This window comes from Hemitrygon akajei, chromosome 3 (assembly GCF_048418815.1).
Source record: "Hemitrygon akajei chromosome 3, sHemAka1.3, whole genome shotgun sequence".
NCBI classification, from domain to species: Eukaryota; Metazoa; Chordata; class Chondrichthyes; order Myliobatiformes; family Dasyatidae; genus Hemitrygon; species Hemitrygon akajei.
Window position 1 is genome coordinate 48,818,732 of NC_133126.1, and position 21,040 is coordinate 48,839,771.

A 21,040-nucleotide genomic window follows, 5' to 3' on the forward strand; every position below is an offset into this window, starting at 1 on the left:
ATGCCTATTAAAAAAAATTTACGACAAGTTGTTGTGTTGAACTATCGTAGCCTGTGTGATGAAAATACTCCAGAGTGCTGTTGGTTGGATAATTCCTGTATATTAGAGTGATTTTTGGGTTTACGACATATACATTTAGCAATTGACTTTGCCTACCAGTCTTCACATCTGAAAATGTTGTGGATTTGATTTGGATTGCAGTTCTGAACAATGGGTTCCTAAAAGCAGTGAATCCCAGTCCAGACAATGCTGATTAAAATTTATTTGGATGTCTGTGGTGTAGATGTGAATCAGAAGGCGTGAAGATTGTATGTGATTTCTGTGGTGAACTACATATACCTGTCTGGACACGCCCCCTCTGCTGACTGCTCCTGTGGCTCCTCCCACAGACCCCTGTATAAAGGCGATCGGAGGCACGGCTCCTCCCTCAGTCTCCAGGATGTTGTGTGATGGTCTCTTGCTGCTGACTGCTCTCTTCCAGCAAATAAAATTGATGCATCATCAATAACTCTTGGAGACGTGAGGCGAGATATCCCCGGGGGAAATGGACAGGTGGAGAGGGAGAATGCCACAGTGTGGAAGGCCACATTTTTAGCCCTTAAGTCAAAGGGGTTGCCGGTCTCTCGCTGGCAGGAGGTCCTCCCTGAGGCACTCCACTCTATCCACTCCCTGTTATGCACGTCCACCGATGCCACCCCTCATGAGCGCCTCTTTTCTTTTCCCAGGAAGTCTGCCACTGGGACCACCCTACCGGCTTGGCTGATGTCCCCAGGGCCAGTGCTGCTCTGGAAACATGCGCAGAGCAATAAATACTCCCCGCTGGTCGAGAGGGTTCACCTACTACATGCGAACCCCCAGTATGCCTATCTGGTCTTACCTGATGGGCGGGAGGACACAGTCTCCATCCACGACCTGGCGCCTGCGGGAGCAGCAGACCACCACCCCGAACAATCCAGGGTAACTATGAACCCTGTACCCACCGAGGTGTATACCCACCTGACACTGCGCACACCAAGCCCTACACAGACTCCTCACGACACTCCCATACCGGGCGCCTCGCACATGCATGAGGGATCACTGACGCCTAATGGGCCGACACCTCAAGTCGGGCCAGAACCAGCGCAACCACCGTCTCCAGTGTAAACACCATCGGCACCGGTGCGATCACCACCGGTGCTACGTAGATCGCAGCGACAGATTCGACCACCTGATAGACAACCTGTAAATATACTTGAAAGAAACTTCGCCCCATGGGGACTCTCTTTTAAAACAAAGGGGGGGATGAATGTGGTGAACTACATATACCTGTCTGGACACGCCCCCGATGACTGCTCCTGTGGCTCCTCCCACAGACCCCTGTATAAAGGCAATTGGAGGCACGGCTCCTCCCTCAGTCTCCAGGATGTCGTGTGGGGATCTCTTGCTGCTGACTGCTCTCTTCCAGCGAATAAAAGCCTATATCTCGCCTCAAGTCTCCGAGAGTTATTGATGGTGCATCAGTTTCAAAGAAAGTATTGTCCATACATTGTAAATATGGAGTTGTCCTTTGATGTTTGGCACATAAAGTATCGAGCCCCATGTTGGGCCAGTGAGACCTTTCGACTGAAAGAGTCTCCATATGATGCCTATCTTGTTTTGTCAAATAAAGAAGCTGCTTTGTATCTACCAGTAATTTTCTCTGGTGAATTCATTCATGCAACAACACTGTATTTAGTTGCTACTGACAATAAAGAAATTCAGACATATCTAGGTTATGATGATGTGTGCCTTGCAGAAGAAAGTGCAACTGATGTTGTGACCAAACTACCAATTCCATGTTTTTACTTTGGTGATGGAGGCTGTGTTATTTGAGCGTGGCGGTGGACGAACCCAAGTGCAGAACAAGGGTGTGGAGGCAGAATCGGGAGGCGTTATTAACGTAGCAAGCATGTAGTCGGTATCCAAGAGTGATACTTGACCTAGAACTGGTAGTCCTAAGACACCAGAGTCGACCAATGAACTAGCAGCTCCTTGTTGTGATCACAGGGTTTTTATACTGGATTTGCTGATGGAAAGCAGGTGCTTGTAGTTAGTGGAACCTAGGAATGATTGGAACTAAATGAGGTGATTGAGGCCCAAGTCCTGAGGTAAATAGCCAGGTGGGTGATTGCCAGAAGGGACCCTGATAGGCTGTGGGTTTGGGAGGTGTTCTCAAGTCAATTTTGTAGCTGGTGCTGATTGCAGGCATGGTATTCTGATGGTAGAGGGAGTGAATAGTTTAGATTGTGGATGGACTGCTTTGTCTGGGATGTTGTTCTCTAGGAGCTGCACTTATCCAGAGAAATGTAGATGACTCTATTTCATTCTTGATTTGTGCTTTGTGAATGGTGGAAAGGCTTGGAGAAATTGGAAGGTATCACTCATTGCTGGTTACATAGCCCTGACCTCATCTTTTGAAAAAAAATCTCAAACATATCATTGAATATAGTTTCTTATTGTTAAAGTGTACTTATGTATTCACCCAGGTAATGTTAAAACAGCTGCCTGTGAGTTTAAGAGAAAATGATGATATAATTTTACATAGGTGGTGTAGAAAGAAGAATTGCAAAGTTCAAGAAAGGACATCAAACGCTGGTTGTATGGTGAGGAAAGATTTTCGAGAGTAAGGTAACGGCGCTGGTTAGTGTGGTTGTGTGAAGTCCTGTATTGGCCTAGTAGATTAGTCTTTTGTAATTTAAACTCCAAGGCAATATATTGTAAAAGTTTATTTTTGTCTTTATTGTTTCATGACTGAATTTACATAGCATAAGTAAGGAGAACTTGTTTCGGGATCTAGCTATAGGTGTTTGGAAGTTGAGCATGTGAGTGCCAAACTGAATGTATCTCTCAGTTAAATGAGATGTATGTATTCATTTTTTTAATGTGTATAAAGTATGGGATTGGTGGGATTCTAATGTTGTTTATCTTTTTTAGAATTGCCACCAATATATTGCTTTTGTATATTTTGCTTTATTTATTTTCATACTGCATATGTAACAGGGATGTGGACCAAAATTAAGCTGAAACTGTAACAGCAGGAGCTGTGTTTTAAAAAAAAATCCATTTTGTCATTTTTAATAAGATACCTTCTTTCTGCATTAAACCACCTAAATGAATTAAAGACCCGCAAAAGTATATGTTGTGCATTGCACCCCAGGCTACAAAACACCTATTAACATTTCTTTTATCCCTAGCTGGATTTTCATCAAGTATATACAGTAAGTATGAAATGTTTGATGTATGGAGACTTGAATCACCAGAACACAAGTCACCCAAAATATGTAGTGAGCAGAGTGAACATTTTGAGCTGTCTAACAAATGAACAAAGTTCTGGAGATAGCAATTTAACACTGGTGTTGATAGTAGTTTGTGCAATTTAAGCAGTTTTAGGTGCTATACATCATTTTGAATATATTAAACAGTCCTATTGAATCATAGAACATCGCAGCAGAAATAGGCCCTTCATCTCATTGATAGATAGATAGATACTTTATTCATCCCCATGGGGAAATTCAACTTTTTTTCCAATGTCCCATACACTTGTTGTAGCAAAACTAATTACATACAATACTTAACTCAGTAAAAAAATATGATATGCATCTAAATCTCAAAAAGCATTAATAATAGCTTTTAAAAAGTTCTTAAGTCCTGGTGGTAGAATTGTAAAGCCTAATGGCATTGGGGAGTATTGACCTCTTCATCCTGTCTGAGGAGCATTGCATCGATAGTAACCTGTCACTGAAACTGCTTCTCTGTCTCTGGATGGTGCTATGTAGAGGATGTTCAGAGTTATCCATAATTACCGTAGCCTACTCAGCGCCCTTCGCTCAGCTACCGATGTTAAACTCTCCAGTACTTTGCCCACGACAGAGCCCGCCTTCCTTACCAGCTTATTAAGACGTGAGGCGTCCCTCTTCTTAATGCTTCCTCCCCAACACGCCACCACAAAGAAGAGGGCGCTTTCCACAACTGACCTATAGAACATCTTCAGCATCTCACTACAGACATTGAATGACGCCAACCTTCTTAGGAAGTACATTCGACTCTGTGCCTTCCTGCACAAGGCATCTGTGTTGGCAGTCCAGTCAAGCTTCTCGTCTAACTGTACTCCCAGATACTTGTAGGTCTTAACCTGCTCCACACATTCTCCATTAATGATCACTGGCTCCATATGAGGCCTAGATCTCCTAAAGTCCACCACCATCTCCTTGGTCTTGGTGATATTGAGATGCAGGTAGTTTGAGTTGCACCATATCACAAAGTCCTGTATCAGTTTCCTATACTCCTCCTCCTGTCCATTCCTGACACACCCCACTATGGCCGTGTCATCAGCAAACTTCTGCACATGGCAGGACTCTGAGTTATCTACGTCAAACTATTCTGCCTATAGTCCCATGGATCTACAGCTAGACCATAGATTTCCATACCCTCCCATCCATGTACCTATCCAAATTTCTCTTAAATGTTGAAATCAAACCTACATTCACCACTTCTGCTGGCACCTCATTCCCCATACTCATCACCTTCTGAGTGAAGATGTTGCCCCTAATATTCCCCTTAAACATTTCACTTTATACCCTTAACCCATGACCTCGAGTTCTAGTCTCACCCAACCTCAGTGAAAAAAGCTTGTATACATTTACCCTAACTATACCTTCATAATTTTATATACCGCTATCAAAACTCCCCTCATGAATTCCAGAACGATTCAACCTTTCCCTGTAAGTCGGGTCCTCAAGCCCTGGCAACGTCCTTGTAAATTTTCTATCCACTCTTTCAGTCTTATGACATCTTTCCTGTAGGTACTGCATATAGATATTTGCAGCACAACAGGTCAATTGTCCTTATGATCATTCTGGTCAAAAGTGGACAGCGTTTAATCCTGAAAAATAGATTTTAAGAAACTCCTGTCAGTAAGATAAGGACAAAACCCTGGAAATGCCAATATTTCATGCATCATCTATGGAAAGAGAAACAGGGTTATTATGTCCAGAACTGCCCATAATACTCTAAATTTGGCCTCACCAATGTCTTATGCAACTTCAACATAACATCTCAAATCCTGTACTCAGTACTTTGATTTATGAAAGCCAATGTGTCAAAAGCTCTCTTTACGATCCCAATATGCAGAGCCTATAAAAAAAGTATTCACCCCCCCTTGAAAAACAGATCTCTACAAAGTGATCTAAATTAATTACAAATATAAAGCACAATATAGTTGATTGCGTAAGTATTCACCCCTTTAATATGCCACACCAAATCATCACTGGTATAGCCAATTGGTTTTAGAAGTCACATAATTAGTTAAATAGAGACTGCCTTGTGTAGTCAAGGTGTTTCAATTGATTGTAATAAAAATACATCCGAATCTGCAAAGGTCCAACTGTTGGTCAATCAGTAACCTGGCAAAAACAATTTCATGAAAACAAAAGAACATTCAAAGCAACTGTGCCAAAAGATTATTGAAATGCACAAGTCAGGAGACGGATGCAAGAAAATTTCCAAGTCACTGAATATCCCTTGGAGTACAGTTAAGTCAATCAGCAAGAAATGTAACGAATATGGCACAGCTGTAAATTTGCGTAGAGCAGGCCATCATCAAAACGTGAGTGACCATGCAAGAAGGGAACTAGTGAGGGAGGCCACCAAGAGACCTATGACAGCTCTGAAGGAGTTACAAGCTTCAGTGGCTAAAATGGGAGAGACTATGCATACAACAGTTGTTGCCCAGGTGTTTCACCAGTCACAGCTTTATGGGAGAGTGGCAAAGAGAAAGCCACTGTTGAAAATAATTTCACATGAAATCTTTGCTAGTTTGTTAGAAGGCATGTGGGAAACTATGAAATCAGCTGGAAGAAAGTTCTATGCTCTGATGAAAACAAAATTGAGCTTTTTGGCCAGCAGCTAAATGCTATGTTTCATGTAAACCAAACACTGTGCATCAAAAACACACCATCCCAACTGTAAAGCATAGGTGTGACTACATCATGCTATGAGGATGCTTCAATGCTGCAGGCCCTGGAAGGCTTGTGAAGGTAAAGGGTAAAACGAATGCAGCAAACTACAGAGAAATCCTGGAGGAAAACCTGATGCAGTCTGCAACTTGGGAGATTTGTTTTCCAGCAAGACAATGAATCCAAGCATAAAGTCAATGCTACATAGGAATAGCTCGAAAACAAGAAAGTCAATGTCCTGGAGTGGCCAATTGAGAATCCAATTGAGAATTTGTGGTTGGACTTGAACGGAGCTGTTCACTCACAATCTCCATGCAATCTGAGAGCTTGAGCAGGTTTGTAAAGAAGAAAGGGGAAAATTGCAGTGTCCAGATATGCAAAGCCTATCCACACAGACTCAAGACTGTAATTGCTGCCAAAGGTGCATCTACTAAATACTGACGTGAAGGGGATGAATACTAATGCAATCAACTATTTTGTGTTTTATATTTATAATTAATTTAGATCACTTTGTAAGAGATCTGTTTCCACTTTGACATGAGTCTTTTTCAGTTGATCAGTGCCAAAAAAAGCCAAATTAAATCCACTGTGATTTCATGTTGTAAAACAATAAAACATGAAAACTTCCAAGGGGGCACTATACCTGTGATACTAACTTTGAGGAATTATGGATCTTTATTGCCAGATCACCCTGTTCTATCACACTCCTCAGTGTCCTACTGTTCACCATTTATGTCCTAGCCTGATTTGTCCTCCCAAAGTGCAACATCTTGCACTTACCTGCATTAAATTCCATCTGTCATTTTTTAGTCCATTTCTATAGCTGGTCCAGATCCTGCTGCAAGCTTTAATAGCCTTCCTTGCTGTCCACTACATCCTCAATCTTAATCTGCAAATTTGTTGATCCTGTTTACCACATTATCTCTAGGTCATTGATACAGACAAACTAACAACAGACCCAGTGCTGGTTCCTGTGGAACACACTAGTCACAGGGCTCCAGTCAGAGACGCAACCATCTACTACCTTTCTCTGGCTTCTCTCACAAAGCTGATGTCCACTCCAATTTACTACCTCATCATGCATGTTAAATGATTGAACCTTCTTGATCGATCTCCCATGTGTTCGTTTGTCAAAGGCCTTGCTAAAGTCCATGTTGACAACATCCCCTGCCTTGCCTTCATCAACTTTGCTGGTAACTTCCTCAGTCAGAAAAAACCCACTTTAAAATTGGATATGACCTACCACACACAAAGTTCAAATTTAATTGTCGTTCAACCATAAACGTGTATATAGCTAAATGAAAGTGTTTCTCTGTGGTCAAGTTCCAAAACACAATATATACGTTCACAAACAGGACACAACACATATAGTTCTGACAGCACATTCAGCCACAAAAATAATGTTAGCACAATTTCTTGAGTGGCATTACCTGAGGATTGATGGTGCATGAGATGTTGTCCTGAAGCCATATTTGTGCAAGAATGGGCACACAAAAGTTCCTCAATTTGAGCTGAGTCAGCCTCAGATGTAGGCAATCCAACTTGTTTTCAAGGGAGTGAAGACTGGAGAGCAGCCTTGATGGCGGAGCTGGCCTGCAGGGGGCAGCCCTAAACCAGAATGGATTCCAGCATGCCTTCTGCGCCTCTGTTCTCTCCCATACCACTTGCAGTGCCCCCCCGGGTGTTTGTAACAGGTGACACCATGGCATGAGGGCCTGGTCCGTGCAACCACCAAGGCCATGTTGACTAACACTAGTCAATCTCTGTCTATTCAAATACTTATATATCTTGTCCCTTGGAATATCTTCCAATAACTGATGTCAGGCTCACCGAACTATAATTTCCCTGCTTATTCTTAAAAACTATCTTAAACAATGGAACAACATTAGCTATCCTCCAATCCTCTGGCACCTCACCCATGGCTAAGGAAGTTTTAAATACCTCTGCCAGGGCCCTTGCAATTTCTGCATTAGCTTCCCACAAAGTCCAAGGGAACACCTTATCCATCCGAAATTGTCTCAAACAGTAAACTTTATAAGGTCCTCTGTAATCTGTATATGGTCCATGACTGTTTTGCCTCACTTCTATAGACTGTCTGTCCTCAAAGTAAATACAGATGTAAAAAAATCTATTTAAGATCTCCCACAACTCTTTTGGCTCCATGCATAGATGACCACCCTGATCTTCAAGAGGACTAATTTTATCCCTTTCTAACCTTTTGCTCTTAATATATCTGTGGAAGCCCTTGGGATTCTCCTTTATCTTGTCTGCTGGAGCAATGTCTTACCTTCTTTTAACCCTCCTGATTGCTTGAATCTTAACTGCAGTATTGATGACATACTACAGCAGCACAGATACCATGCTTACTTTATGCCTGCCTTGAGAGAAGAATAAAAATCTTAACCTTGGTTACACATTTGTGCCACATCTGTCTTTTTGCATTGTATAGTTAAATGAATGAGACCAGTCTCATCATTGACTAAGCAAGTTGTTTATTTTTACATCAAATACATGAATGAACAGAGTACAACTTTCACAGATATTTCAAATACAAAAATAAACTGCTTTAGGCCGCTGTTATAATACGCAAAAGCTACTTTGATGTCAACTATTCTATTATCATGTGTCACCTGTAATTGTCACCAGCTTCTCCACCGCCCCTCAATTCTGGATACTTCAGATTGACTGGCCACTGCTGGTGGCAGAAGACACCAGAGAAAAAATAAATTGTATTGCAGACCAGACTCAAGAGCAAAGGGAAAAGCTTGGGGTGAAGGAGGTGCACAGGTAAGGAAGGTTTTCAGGCTCTAGATCAAAGTTTTAGAATTAATGTACTGAAATGTTTGAGAAAGATGACTGTTTGCAGATATTGACATTAGTAAGTTGTTTACAGGCAGTAGAACTTCAAGTCAGTTTCAAGGATGAAACTCGATGAAATGTTTAAGCATCTTAAAGCTATCAAATGTTAGAGGATTTCAATATACTGACCATCACACAAATGCATAAAGCTAATTTTGTAATAGTGGAAACAAGTTTTGTGATAAAGTGGAAGAAGTCAAGTCAAATTTATTAAACCAAATTTGCATATTTTTGCAATCAGTGTAAACAAGAAGCTAATTTAGCAATAACGTGAGGAGAATTTGCTGAAAGTTGAACAGAATCACTTTAATTTTGGTAGTTCTGACTAATGAGCATGGAGTAATGCTTTAACTGATGTATAGTTGTGTTTCTATAAATAAACTACCTCATACATACTTTTCAAAATTTAATGAATATAAGAACAGCATACAACTTACACATCACACCTTGAATCAGATGAAAAATAAAATTAAGGGCAGAAATGGTCATCAAAATAACAAATTCATTAACTGATTAGGAAAAATATTCCTGTAATGTAATGGAGTTTCCCAAATGTTTTCACTTGAGATTATAGAAATATACCATTTACACATGGTGATTGAAAAAATAAATAAAAATCTTTGTCATTCTCCAAATTAGATACTGGATTAATCACCCAGAAATGGTAATTGTTATTTTCTTAGCCATCCATTTACAACTAAACTGTGAAATGTCATGTTTAAACGTTCTTTACAATGAAAATGTTATTTTTTAAAAGGTAAAACTGCATTTAGTAAAAATGCAGCATATGCTTTTTTATGAGATGGTCACAAAAGAAACCTACCTGACAGCTACTAGAAATTAAGTCCTCTAAAAACGAAGTAGTTTCCAACTGTGAATAGCAAACAATCTCAAACATTAAACAAATTCCAACCTTAAAAAGCTATACTTGGTTTTAACAGCTTATAAAAGACAGCGAGGTTGCTGTTATTTCCGCTCTGCACCTTTTAACACAAAATATTCAAGGTTTCAGGAGTTCTAGGTGTCTTTTGGTTTATTAGGAAGAGGGATCTTCAATGCTTTAGGTTCTACACCCCAGATTTCATGTGCATATTCAGTGACAGTACGATCACTAGAGAACTTCCCAGAGGAAGCAATGTTTTTTATAACCATTTTGGTCCATTCTATTGGGTTCTGTAAAGAGATTTTATACATAGACATATTAAAATTGCAATATTTGGTTATGCACTTCAAAAGGGGATATATACGTAAGTATACATTACCAAATCTCCACCCCAATGAGCTGCTCTGCTCATAAATGGCTATGCCCATTACACATGCAGGCTTAATTTGAAAATAAAATAAGATAGGACAGTTGTCTCAATGTTCCTTTCTCAGTTTTCTCCTCATATTTCTAAAGTGTATAAGTAGAACTGTGTGGAATTCATTGCCGTGGATAGCTGTGGAGACCAAGTCAGTGGGTGTATTTGGGGTGAATGTTGGTAGGTTCCATATTATTAATGGCATCAAAGGCTATGAGGCAAAGGCAGGAGAATGGAGTTGAAAGGGAAAATAAATCAGCCATGATTAATATGGAGCAGACTCTATAGGCTAAATGGCCTAATTTGCTCCAATGTCTTATGGTCTAAGTATGAGAACATCAAAAAGCCAAGTGTTGTGGATTTACTTTTTCTTCACCTAGTTAACTGAACTACAGAACAGTAGGTATACACTGAGGGAGAGTTTAGTTAACATCAATAATTACATTCTTCTTAACTTCCTTAGTCCTTAAAAGGGTTGTTCATACAGTCAGCAGGCAGGAATTTTTCAACAAGAAGTAAAATCTTTGATCTAATTAAATATAAACTTTAAAAATTTTTTGCTAGGGTTTGATCACAAACACTCAATTTAAGCAGTTGATTTGATAATATTTGGCCACATTTTTGGTCTTATTGTTGTTAAGACTATTCTTACTGTACTTATTATTTGCTTAAATGAGTTGGAAAGGGGGCAGATATATTGACATTGGAGACACTCAAGATAAATTCACTGTGCTAATGAAAATATTGTCCTAATATGAAAAGTTTAAAAAAATAGATCAATGTTCTTTGGAATTTTGAAGAACTAGAGGTGATCCTATTGAAGCATATAAGATTGTGAAAAGGCTGGAAACAGATGTTACGAAATTTCCACAGGTGGGAGAATCTTGAATGAGGGGATACAGTTATAGAAATAAAGTCTGTTATTTAAAACTAAGGCATTGATGCACCATCAATAACTCTGAGACATGGGTTAAGGTAGGCTTTTATTGGCTGGAAGAAAGCACAAGCAGCAAGTGACTATCACACGATATCCTGGAGACTGAGGAAGGGTCTGTGGCTCCAATCGCCTTTATATCAGGGTCTGTGGGAGGAGCCACAGGAGCAGTCAGCAGGGGGGGGCATGTCCAGACAGGTATACGTAGTTCACCACAGGCATGTAGGAACTTCATCCCACAAATGGTGATGAATCTTCGAGGGTTTTGTAGGCTAGACCATTGCGAATATTTAAATAAGTATAAATTCTTGAAAGTTTAGGAAATTGAAGCTATTGAGAATCGGCACAGAGAAGGAGATAAGGTCTTGGGCAGATTAGCCATGATCATATCAAAGGGTGGGGCAGGATTGAGGGGTCAAGTAACCTACTCTTGCTCCTTTTTAAAATGTTTTTACACACAAAATCCACTCAACAGTGTATTTTGATGCCACCAAACTGGCAATTGTAGCATTATTGATTCGTAATGAGTGAACATTACTCCCTTGCTATATTGGGAGCTTGTGTCTCCATTCTCAACTGAGAAACAAATACGAATTTCAAACCCCACATCCTGTCTTCCCTATTTGGTATAACTACTTAATATATTCCTTTATGACTTGCAACCTGAAAATTTTTCTCTTATCTGGTACTTTGATAAAGATTGAAAACGTGGACTGGAACAGAAGGCTAAAAAATTAAGCCTTACAAAAAAATAAAGACTCAAGAGTAAAATAATCTAACCTGATATAACTGGTTAACTTTCTCCTGAGTTTCCACGTATGACTGAAAATCAGCAAACACTTTGAACCTAGATGTAAAAGAGTAATTAAAGAGTGTTTATTTATCCATATAAGGATAATTGTTAATGAATTAGATTATGAACTAGCTACAATTGTACAGCAATAACTACACTGTACTTGTAACAAGTTGAGGTTGATTCTCCAGTTACTATTGCTGACCATATACTGTACTGTGTTTTGAAAAGAGGGGAATGTTTTAGCAACATTCTTGGATTCAGTTTGCATAATATCAATATTGATATCAATGACATTAATATAATTACATTGATAGTGTCATTGCATGGAAGCTGAGTGACAGATGTAGATACGTGCACGTTTGAGGTTATTTAATATTGGCAGAAATTATGATTGAGTATATATGACAGATCAATTCTTGAGACATGAAATTTGATGATTATTCTTTGACATTAATCACCATGTGCACCTCATCTGTGTTGTTTGTGATGTCAATTCTTCAAAGCTTAAAGCCTTCCATCTCCTGCCCAAGTGGCAGTGGGAAAGGAAGTTAAGTAATCTAAGTTTGGCTTTGGTTAGCGTTGGTTAATTTCAGCTGGAGTTAGCCATGTATGAAACTGGACCCTATGGATAATACCTAAGGCATTGATCAGAATTTGAATCATGATGATGTCATTAAAGCAGAAATGTTGTGTGCATCCTGCACCAGGTGAAAAGGTAGTCAATGATTTTTAAGGTTTCAGTAATTACCTATCATGGTGAAACAGCATAGTCAGAATATCTTTGAAAAGATCAGGCTGATTCGGAGAAAAATATCCACCCGCAATCTGATCGATCACCTGCTTCAATTCTGGAATCTTTTCATAGAACTCTGTGGCATTATATCTGTAAAATTATCAACATAAATTAGGAACATGTGTTCTTGGTAGACATGTGGTAGTAAGGACCAAATATGCCAGACTACTGAAATAATAATCTGAAAAACAGCAGAAATATTAGATTTTTTATGATACTCAATTTTAAGTATATATATTTTTATTTTTCAGCATCAGACTTCCTAATACTATGTATTTATCAGAATTCTATCACCGTAACTAGGAAGGGTTAACAGCAAAACTGGGAGGGAGCTGGGGAAATGAGGCTACAAGGTGAGCCTGGTAAAAAGTGCAGTTAACACAACAAACAAGGCTACTTGTTATTTCCAACTTTAACTTTCCAAAGGGGTACAATAAAATCTACAGCTGCCATAAAATTGCAGTATGTCTAAGCTACTGTCTACAAATTCTGTTTCCAACCTACTTGTGATCTGATTAAGCATTTATTTTTCCATCTTTTAAGAGGAGAAAGGTCATGTAGAGGCATATGAGCAAATCAGGAGGCTGAAAGATACTGTATTAAAATGAGTTTTCTGGACTTAATATAAGGAATCATTGGATAGGGAATAAAGACAAATCATGGAGAATGAAGACACACTATAAATCTGAAATGCTCAGCCTGGAAGAAACATGTGGAGCAAAAAGTTACAACCACATCCTTTGCCATTTTCTCTCTCCTATCTATTGCTTAAGCACCCTATTACCCTGGATAAATTTGAACTAAACCTTTAAAATTAACCTACAAGAGAGAATTATTTATACAGATGATTCCATTTTTTGACTTTGCTTTGTGTGTGTATATATATATACACACACACACACCCTATACTCCCTTTTCCATCTCATTTCCTGTATCCACATATCGTAAGGAATAATGGAAAGTGTATGTAGACTGTGAGGCCTGATGCAATCTCACCAGATTGTTACCATAATATTCACTTTAGATTGGATATTATGCACAAAATGATAAAACATTGGCTCTGTTTTCTCTTTATTTTGGCATTGGACTACATTAAATTGGACTAATTTTGTGTCAACGATATACTCGGCGTGAGTACAGAAACGGACAGAATCCCGGGCACCACCATTCAGCTGATTATTTATGTAACAGATTTTCCCCCAAGCCATCAGACTACCAACCTACTGACCTCTGCTGTGCCTATTGTCTTGTTTATTATTTATTGTAATGCTTGCACCGTTCTGTGTACTTTATGCAGTCTAGACTGCAGTCTGTAGTCTAGTGTAGTTTTTGTGTTGGTTTACATAGTTCAGTGTAGTTTTTGTATTGTTCATGTGGCACCATGGTCCTGAAAAAAGTTGTCTCATTTTTACTGTGTACTGTACCAGCAGTTATGGTCGAAATGACAATAAAAAGCAACTTGACTTGACTTGACTTGATTACCTGACCTGTTGACATTTCTCATAGCTCTGCAATTTGCAACCTTTTTTAGCTCATCGTTTAAATTTTTTTTACCCCAAATCTCAGTATCTTTTTGTGGCACCAATTAACAGTAAAGAGAGGGCATATAATAGAGCAAAAATTAATGGGAGGTTAGAGGATCAGAAAGCTTTTAAAAATCAACAGAAGGCAACTAAAAAAGTACTTAAGAGGGTAAGGATGGAATACGAAAGTAAGCGAGCCAATAATATTAAGAGAATACCCAAAGTTACATAGCGTAAACAAAGGAGAGAGTGGACGTCGGACTACTGGAGAGGTGGTAATGGGGGACAACGAAATGCCAGATGAACTGAATAAGGATTTTGCATCAGTTTTTACTGTGGAAGGCACTAGCAATATGGTGAAAGTTCCAGGTGTCAAGGGGCATAAAGTGTGTGAAACTACCATAACTAGAGAAAAGGTTCTTGGGAAACTGAAAGGTTTGAAGGTAGATAAATCACTTGGACCAGATGGTGTACACCCCAGAGTTCCGAAACTTGTGGCTGAACAGATTATGGAGACGTTAGTAATGATTTTTCAATAATCACTAGATTCTGGAATGGTTTTGCAAGACTGGAAAATTGCAACTATCACTCCACCCTTCAAGAAGGGAGAGAGGCAGAAGAAAGGAAACTATAGGCCAGTTAGTCTGCCCTCAGTGTCTGGGAAGATGTTGGAGTCGATAACAAAGGATGAAGTCTCTGGGTACTTGAAGGCATATGATAAAATAGGCTGTAGTCAGCATGGTTTCCTTGAGGGAAAATCGTGTCTGAAGAAGTAAAAGCAGGATAGACAAAGGAGAATTGGTTGATGTTGTGTACTTGGATTTTCAGTAGAGCTTTTCACAAGATGACACACATGAGGCTGCTTAATAAACTATGAGCCCCTAGTATCACAGGAAATATTCTAGCATGGATAAAGCAGTGGCTGATTGGCAGGAGGCAAAGAGTGGGAATAAAGGGAGACTTCTCTGGCTGGTTGCCACTGACTAGTGGTGTTCCACAGTCTGTGTTAGTACCAGTTCTTTTTATGTTATATGGCAATGGTTTGGATGATGGAATTGATGGCTTTGCAAAGTTTGTAGACAATATGAAGACTGGTGGAGGGGCAGGTAATTTTGTGGAAGTAGAGAGGCTACAGAAGGACGTAGACAGGTTAGGAGAATGGGCAATGAAATGGCAGATGGAATACAGTATCGAGAAGTGTATGGTCATGTACTTTGGTAGAAGAAATGAAAGGGTAGACTATTTTCTAAATGAAGAGAAAATACAAAAAACTGAGGTGCAAAGGGACTTGGGAAGCCTTGTGCAGGATTCCCTAAAGGTTAATTTGCAGGCTGAGTCTATGGTGAGGAAGGCTAGTGCAATGTTGGCACTCATTTCAAGAGGAATAAAATATAAAAATAAGGATGTAACGTTGAGACTTTATAACGCACTGGTGAGGCCTCACTTGGAGTATCGTGAGCAGGTTTGGACTGCTTATCTTAGAAAGGATGTGCTGAAATCTGGAGGGTTCAAAGGGGGTTCCAAAAAGTGATTCCAGGATTGTCATATGAAGAGCGTTTGATGGCTCTAGGCCTGTATTCACTAGAGTTTAGAAGAATGAGGGGTGACCGCAATGAAACCTATGGAATGGCCATGATAGAGTAGATGTAGAGAGGATGTTTCCTATCATGGGAGAATCTAAGACCAGAGAATACAGGCTTAGAATAGAGGGGTGTTCTTTAAGAATGGAAGATTTTTTTTAGCCAGAGAGTGGTGAATCTGTGGAATTCTTTGCCATCGCAGCTGTGGAGACCAAGTCTTCAAGTATATTTAAGGCAAAGGCTGATAGATTCTTGATTGGTCAGGGTATGAAGGGATACGGGGAGAAAGTAGGAGATTGGGGCTGAGAGGACAATTGGATCACCCATGATGAAATGGCAGAGCAGACTTGATGGGCCAAATGGCCTATTTCTACTCCTGTATCTTATGGTCTTATTTGACTGAAAATCTGGACCTATAACTGTCCTAGTAATCCACTGGCAGGATGATTTCTGCAACTTATTCTTGCAGTAATTTTGGTCTCACTACTTCTTTGTCTTTATGATCTAAACTGCCCCTTCACCAACTCCCCTGCTTCTACCTTCTCTGTAATTTGATAGTAACTTGCTTGTCTTTATTCCCCCATTTGAACAATGGGTCTACAACTTGAAATACTAATTCTATTTTCCTTTCCAGATGCTGCCTGACATGTTGAGTATTTCCAGCAGCTTGTTTTTTTTCATTTTGTGTCACGATTAGTACTTGTAAAACACAAAGCTGATGGGTATGTGTAGTCATTAAAATGATGCCTAGTAGGATTATTACTAGCTGATGATGAATAAACAATAACAATGTCAATTTTAGTTAATGGGCTATCAGTCACGTAACTTGTAATGTGGGCTTTATAAACCAGGTTTGAAATGTTAAAAGATTAGTGATTATTTAACTACAGCAAAGGATACTACCATATACATTCACTATTTCACTTGTTTGCAGAGTTATTCATTGTAATAGAATCCAAACAATTTTTCATTCACTACAAATGAAACATGTTAACTCTTACGATTGTTACTGAAAACATACCCCTTCCTGTCCAGTTCCTGTACTTCGTGAATCCTCATGCCAAAAATGAACAAATTGTTTACACCAGCCTCCTCTGCCATTTCCACATTTGCTCCATCCATAGTGCCAATAGTCAAGGCACCATTCAACATGAATTTCATATTCCCTGTGCCAGAAGCCTCTGTGCCAGCTGTTGAGATTTGCTGTGACAGGTCAGTTGCTGGGATGACTGCAAATAAGTCAAATGAAATTGATTTAATGCTAAGGAGGATCAACTTCATTCACCATATACTTACAGTTATTAAGAATTTGCTGTGGTGTGTTACTTCAACAAGCAACAAAAACATACTCAATTACAAAAAATAAAGAATTATATAAAACTAAGGCTAGAGGTTAAAGCATGGATATGGAATAAAATGTGTGTAAATTTCGAGGGATTGATACAGGGGTGGAGTGAAATGATAGCGTTAAACGGCGACTCCTTTGCTTGCATCTTCAGAAACTGCTCTATTTCTATCTTTAATATCTCTTTTTTTCCTTTTCAAGGTTTTTTTGAAGACCCTGACCTGGAGTTACACTCTGACTTTAGTTCTTTGCGGGAATGGGACCTGCTCTCAGGGCCTCACGACCGGCCACTTTTTGATATCCCAAAGCCGCGGCCTGGAAGACTAGTGTGCCTTCAGGGTGCTGAATTTCCATGGCTCTGGAAACAGGCTGATTCAAGGCCAGTGCCTCTGACTGAGGCATCGTGGGAGATCACGGAACATTGGATTATCTGCCGTGGGTTGTATGTCCAGAGACCTGAGTGTTTTTGGGGCCGACTGTCTGGGTGCAGAGCTGGGAAAATGTGATGCAACAGACTTTTAACATTATAAATCAGCGAGTTGTTCGTTATGTCTCCCCTCTTGCTGTGAAACAGGGACACCTCTTTTTCCCTCATTAGGGAGAGAGGGAGCCTGTGATATGTCTAATTACCGGGCGAACAAGTAGTCTGGGGTACTGCAAGTCTGTCTTTATAGATGCTTTGCTGCATGCTTGAGTGCTCGGTGAGGGGGGGGGGGGTCACTGTCTTGCTGCTGCTTGTGCATGGGACGGGGGAGAGGGGGGTCTTTGGGGGTCTAACGTTTTAGTTTCATTCATTCTTTGGGGTACTCCTGTTTTCATGGATGTTTACAAAGAAAAGAATTTCAGGATGTGTATTGCATACATTTATCTGACATTAAATGTACCTATTGAAACCTAAATACCAGCATGTGTTTACAATGTGAACAGCATTATAAAAAGTGACTTCAAGTTTACAGTACAGTGATGAGGGTAACAGATAGAAGGAATGGGAGAGAATGAACTAGATTGGCTTATTAGATTAACTGGTGGGGGAAGAAAGTTTTTAAGATGGAGTGAAGTTTTTGTTTTAATAGCTCTTGGTGTTTTCCAGAAGGGAGCTTTTGGTAAAGGTACTCTGCTGGGGTGGGGGGTAGTGTCTGCAATTTTTTCTGCCTGCTCCTTTGTCCTGGACAGATACCAGTCCTACAATTATGACAATTTGCAGCCAATGACCTTTTCTGGTGACCTGGCAGTTCACTGTAGTTTTTTTATATTGTGAGAAGATGCTTCACCAAAACAGTCAGTAATGGCTGATGCGAGGATGCTTTCTTTGATGGCAGTGTAGAATTGCACCAGCATGCTCTACATAAGATGTACTTCTTGCAGCAGTTGGATAGCTCTTCTGTTAATGAAGGAAATTCTCTCATGAAGGATGGTTCTCCCATAACGACATGCAAAATAATGAGGCTCAGGAATCTGAATGTTGAAATGGTGCTAACTGTAAAGTTGTTGACAAACGGCTGGAGAGGAAACACATTTTTCCTGGAGTCAACATGCAACTCCTTGATTTCGAAGGTGTTCAGTTCCACATTGTTGTGATTGTACCAGGACAACTACCTTGGGGTCTTGGCCCAAAACATTGACTGCTTGTTTCCACGGATACTGCCCGACCTGCTGAGTTCCTCCAGCTTGTTGTACGTGTTGCAGCTACCTTGTTTACTTTCTGGTGGTATTTTGATTTGTCGCCTGTGGTGATTAGTCTGATTACAGTGGTGTTGTCTGCAAACTTTATCAGTTTAACTGATAGATCACTGGAGATTCCGTCATTGGTGGAAGAGAAAATAGGAGAGGGGAGAGAACACATCCCTATGCTGAGAGCTGACTGAGTGAGATGTGGAGATGTGCTTGTCCAGTCTTGCATACTGTCAGAGGGAAAGATTGTAATCCACCTGCAGATGGGTCCTGGTACATTAAGTTGGAGAGTTTCTCTTGCAGAAGGACAGTATTGAAGGCTGAACTGAAATTAACAAAGAGAATCCTGACATGTGTACCGGGGAGGGGGGAGGCAAACTGCTGTAGTATGAAGTCCAGCCCAATGTTAACAGCAGCATCTACAGATCTGCTGTATACAAACTAAAATACATAGTGAAAGGAACTCAAATGTTATCAGAACTAAAGGGAATAATGACTTAGAAATTTAATAGAGCATACCTCTGTTTCTGGCTCTTTGTGGACATCTAAAGCTCACACAGTTTGTGAGATGGAATCTCTGTAAGCTCTTTTAGAACAAATACACTCAGTGGTGAATTTATTAGGTACCTCCTGTTGTAACACGTGGCTAATGGAGTTGCTGTTGATTTTCTGTCAGTTTGAACCAGTCTGGCCATTCTCCTCTGACCTCATTCACAAGGCATTTTTGCCCATAGAACTGCTCACCGTTTGTTTTTTTTTGCACCAATCTCTTTAAACTCTAGAGACTATTGTGCTTGACAATTCCTGGCAATCAGCAGATTCTGAGACACTGAAACCACCCTGTCTGGCACCAATAATTATTAAGTGGTCAAAGTCAGTAAGATCTGATTCCTTCCCCATTAGGATGTTTGTTCTGAACAACTGAACCTTTTGAGCATGTCTGAATGCCTTTGTGCATTGAGTTGCTGTCACATGATTGGCTGATTAAATATTTGCATTAACAAGCAGATATATCTAATGAAGTGGCCACCGAGTATAAAAAGACAATTTTCTAGGCTTTCCTGGCAAAGTGAATGTCTGTTCTTCTTACCTGCTATTTCTTCTAAAATAGTTTACAGGTATTCCATCTCATAATATGTGTGAAGCTTAGATGTCCATGAATGCTTCCTATGCCATTTGAATCATGATAATCCAAGCATGCATTGACAATTTCCTTGTGTCAAAGACTGTACAGTCATATCAGAAGAAGCTTGATGCTTTGATCAGAGTAGATGATACAAGTTCAAAAGGGCACCTCTTTGGATGTAAGCAGTAAAACTTCTGAATCATGTAGTAAATTTAAAAATAGATGCCAAATATTATTACAGACCTCTTTGTGATCCTCAATTTTTATGTGTAGATACTGTACCTTGAAATAGTTAGATACTTTAAAGTGGCAGTAAATTTGGATGGAGAAATCATAAAAGAATTATTTTAATCTTTTTTTTTATCATTTATTGAAGTTGACACTGAGATGCATGTACAGTATATTTAAGAACAGTTACACTCCACGTTTTAGTGAATACCTTTACTGTGCATGCAAATATATGCTACATAGTTAAAGAATGCTAGCCTAGGAAGATGTGCCTTCAATATTTCATTAGGATCATTGTGGGAAGGATTAATATTTATCCATGGCATTATTAACTTTATTCATAAAATGAGCAATTCAAAGATTTCTGTAGGTCAAAACATCCTGACTAGCTTGAATGCTTCATTGATTTTAAAGAGCACAATTAATCAAAATACACTGCACTAAAACACTGATCATCTGGCACACTTAGAACATTAGTGGTATCAAATTTGCAGATTATAATACTGTGTAACCAGCTTAAATGAGTGCAAAAACTATGGTGCTGATAAGTGAAAATCGAAGATGGGAACTAGCGTTTTGGTGAGTTAACCGAGTGTGCTAAACCAGGACTCCAGTGAGTGGCAGTAAAGCATGACAAGTGTTACCTGGTCAGAAATGTAACTTTTCTGACATCGTTAAATGATCATATTTATTTTGGTCACTAAACTGACCAGGTAGTAGGAATTTTCAGTTTTGCTCATCCTGGTATACTCTTGTTGGATTCTGATGCTTTTAGTATAAGGTTTTTCGGAAGTCAGGAAAGAGGTACAAAACATTTGAGTTATTGAGTGTTAGTAGAACAAAGAGTTGAAAAAAAGGACATGATAGAGACCTCCTAATTGAAGAGAGACAAACCTTGAAGCAGCCGTTTTA

The 21,040-nt window shown here is 39.6% G+C and overlaps 1 protein-coding gene across 1 annotated transcript in view; it reads right to left on the reverse strand.

The window, feature by feature from the left end:
* Nucleotides 1-21,040, reverse strand: part of pygl (phosphorylase, glycogen, liver) — a 136,241-nt gene that overhangs the window by 12,989 nt on the left and 102,212 nt on the right. Inside the window, exons 17-21 of the mRNA XM_073038980.1 lie at nt 16,780-16,987; nt 12,611-12,745; nt 11,847-11,913; nt 9,855-10,004; nt 418-509 (exon numbers count right to left, since the gene is read on the reverse strand). Of these exons, the coding sequence (XP_072895081.1) occupies nt 418-509; nt 9,855-10,004; nt 11,847-11,913; nt 12,611-12,745; nt 16,780-16,987 (652 nt within the window). The remainder of the gene's footprint in view (nt 1-417; nt 510-9,854; nt 10,005-11,846; nt 11,914-12,610; nt 12,746-16,779; nt 16,988-21,040) is intronic.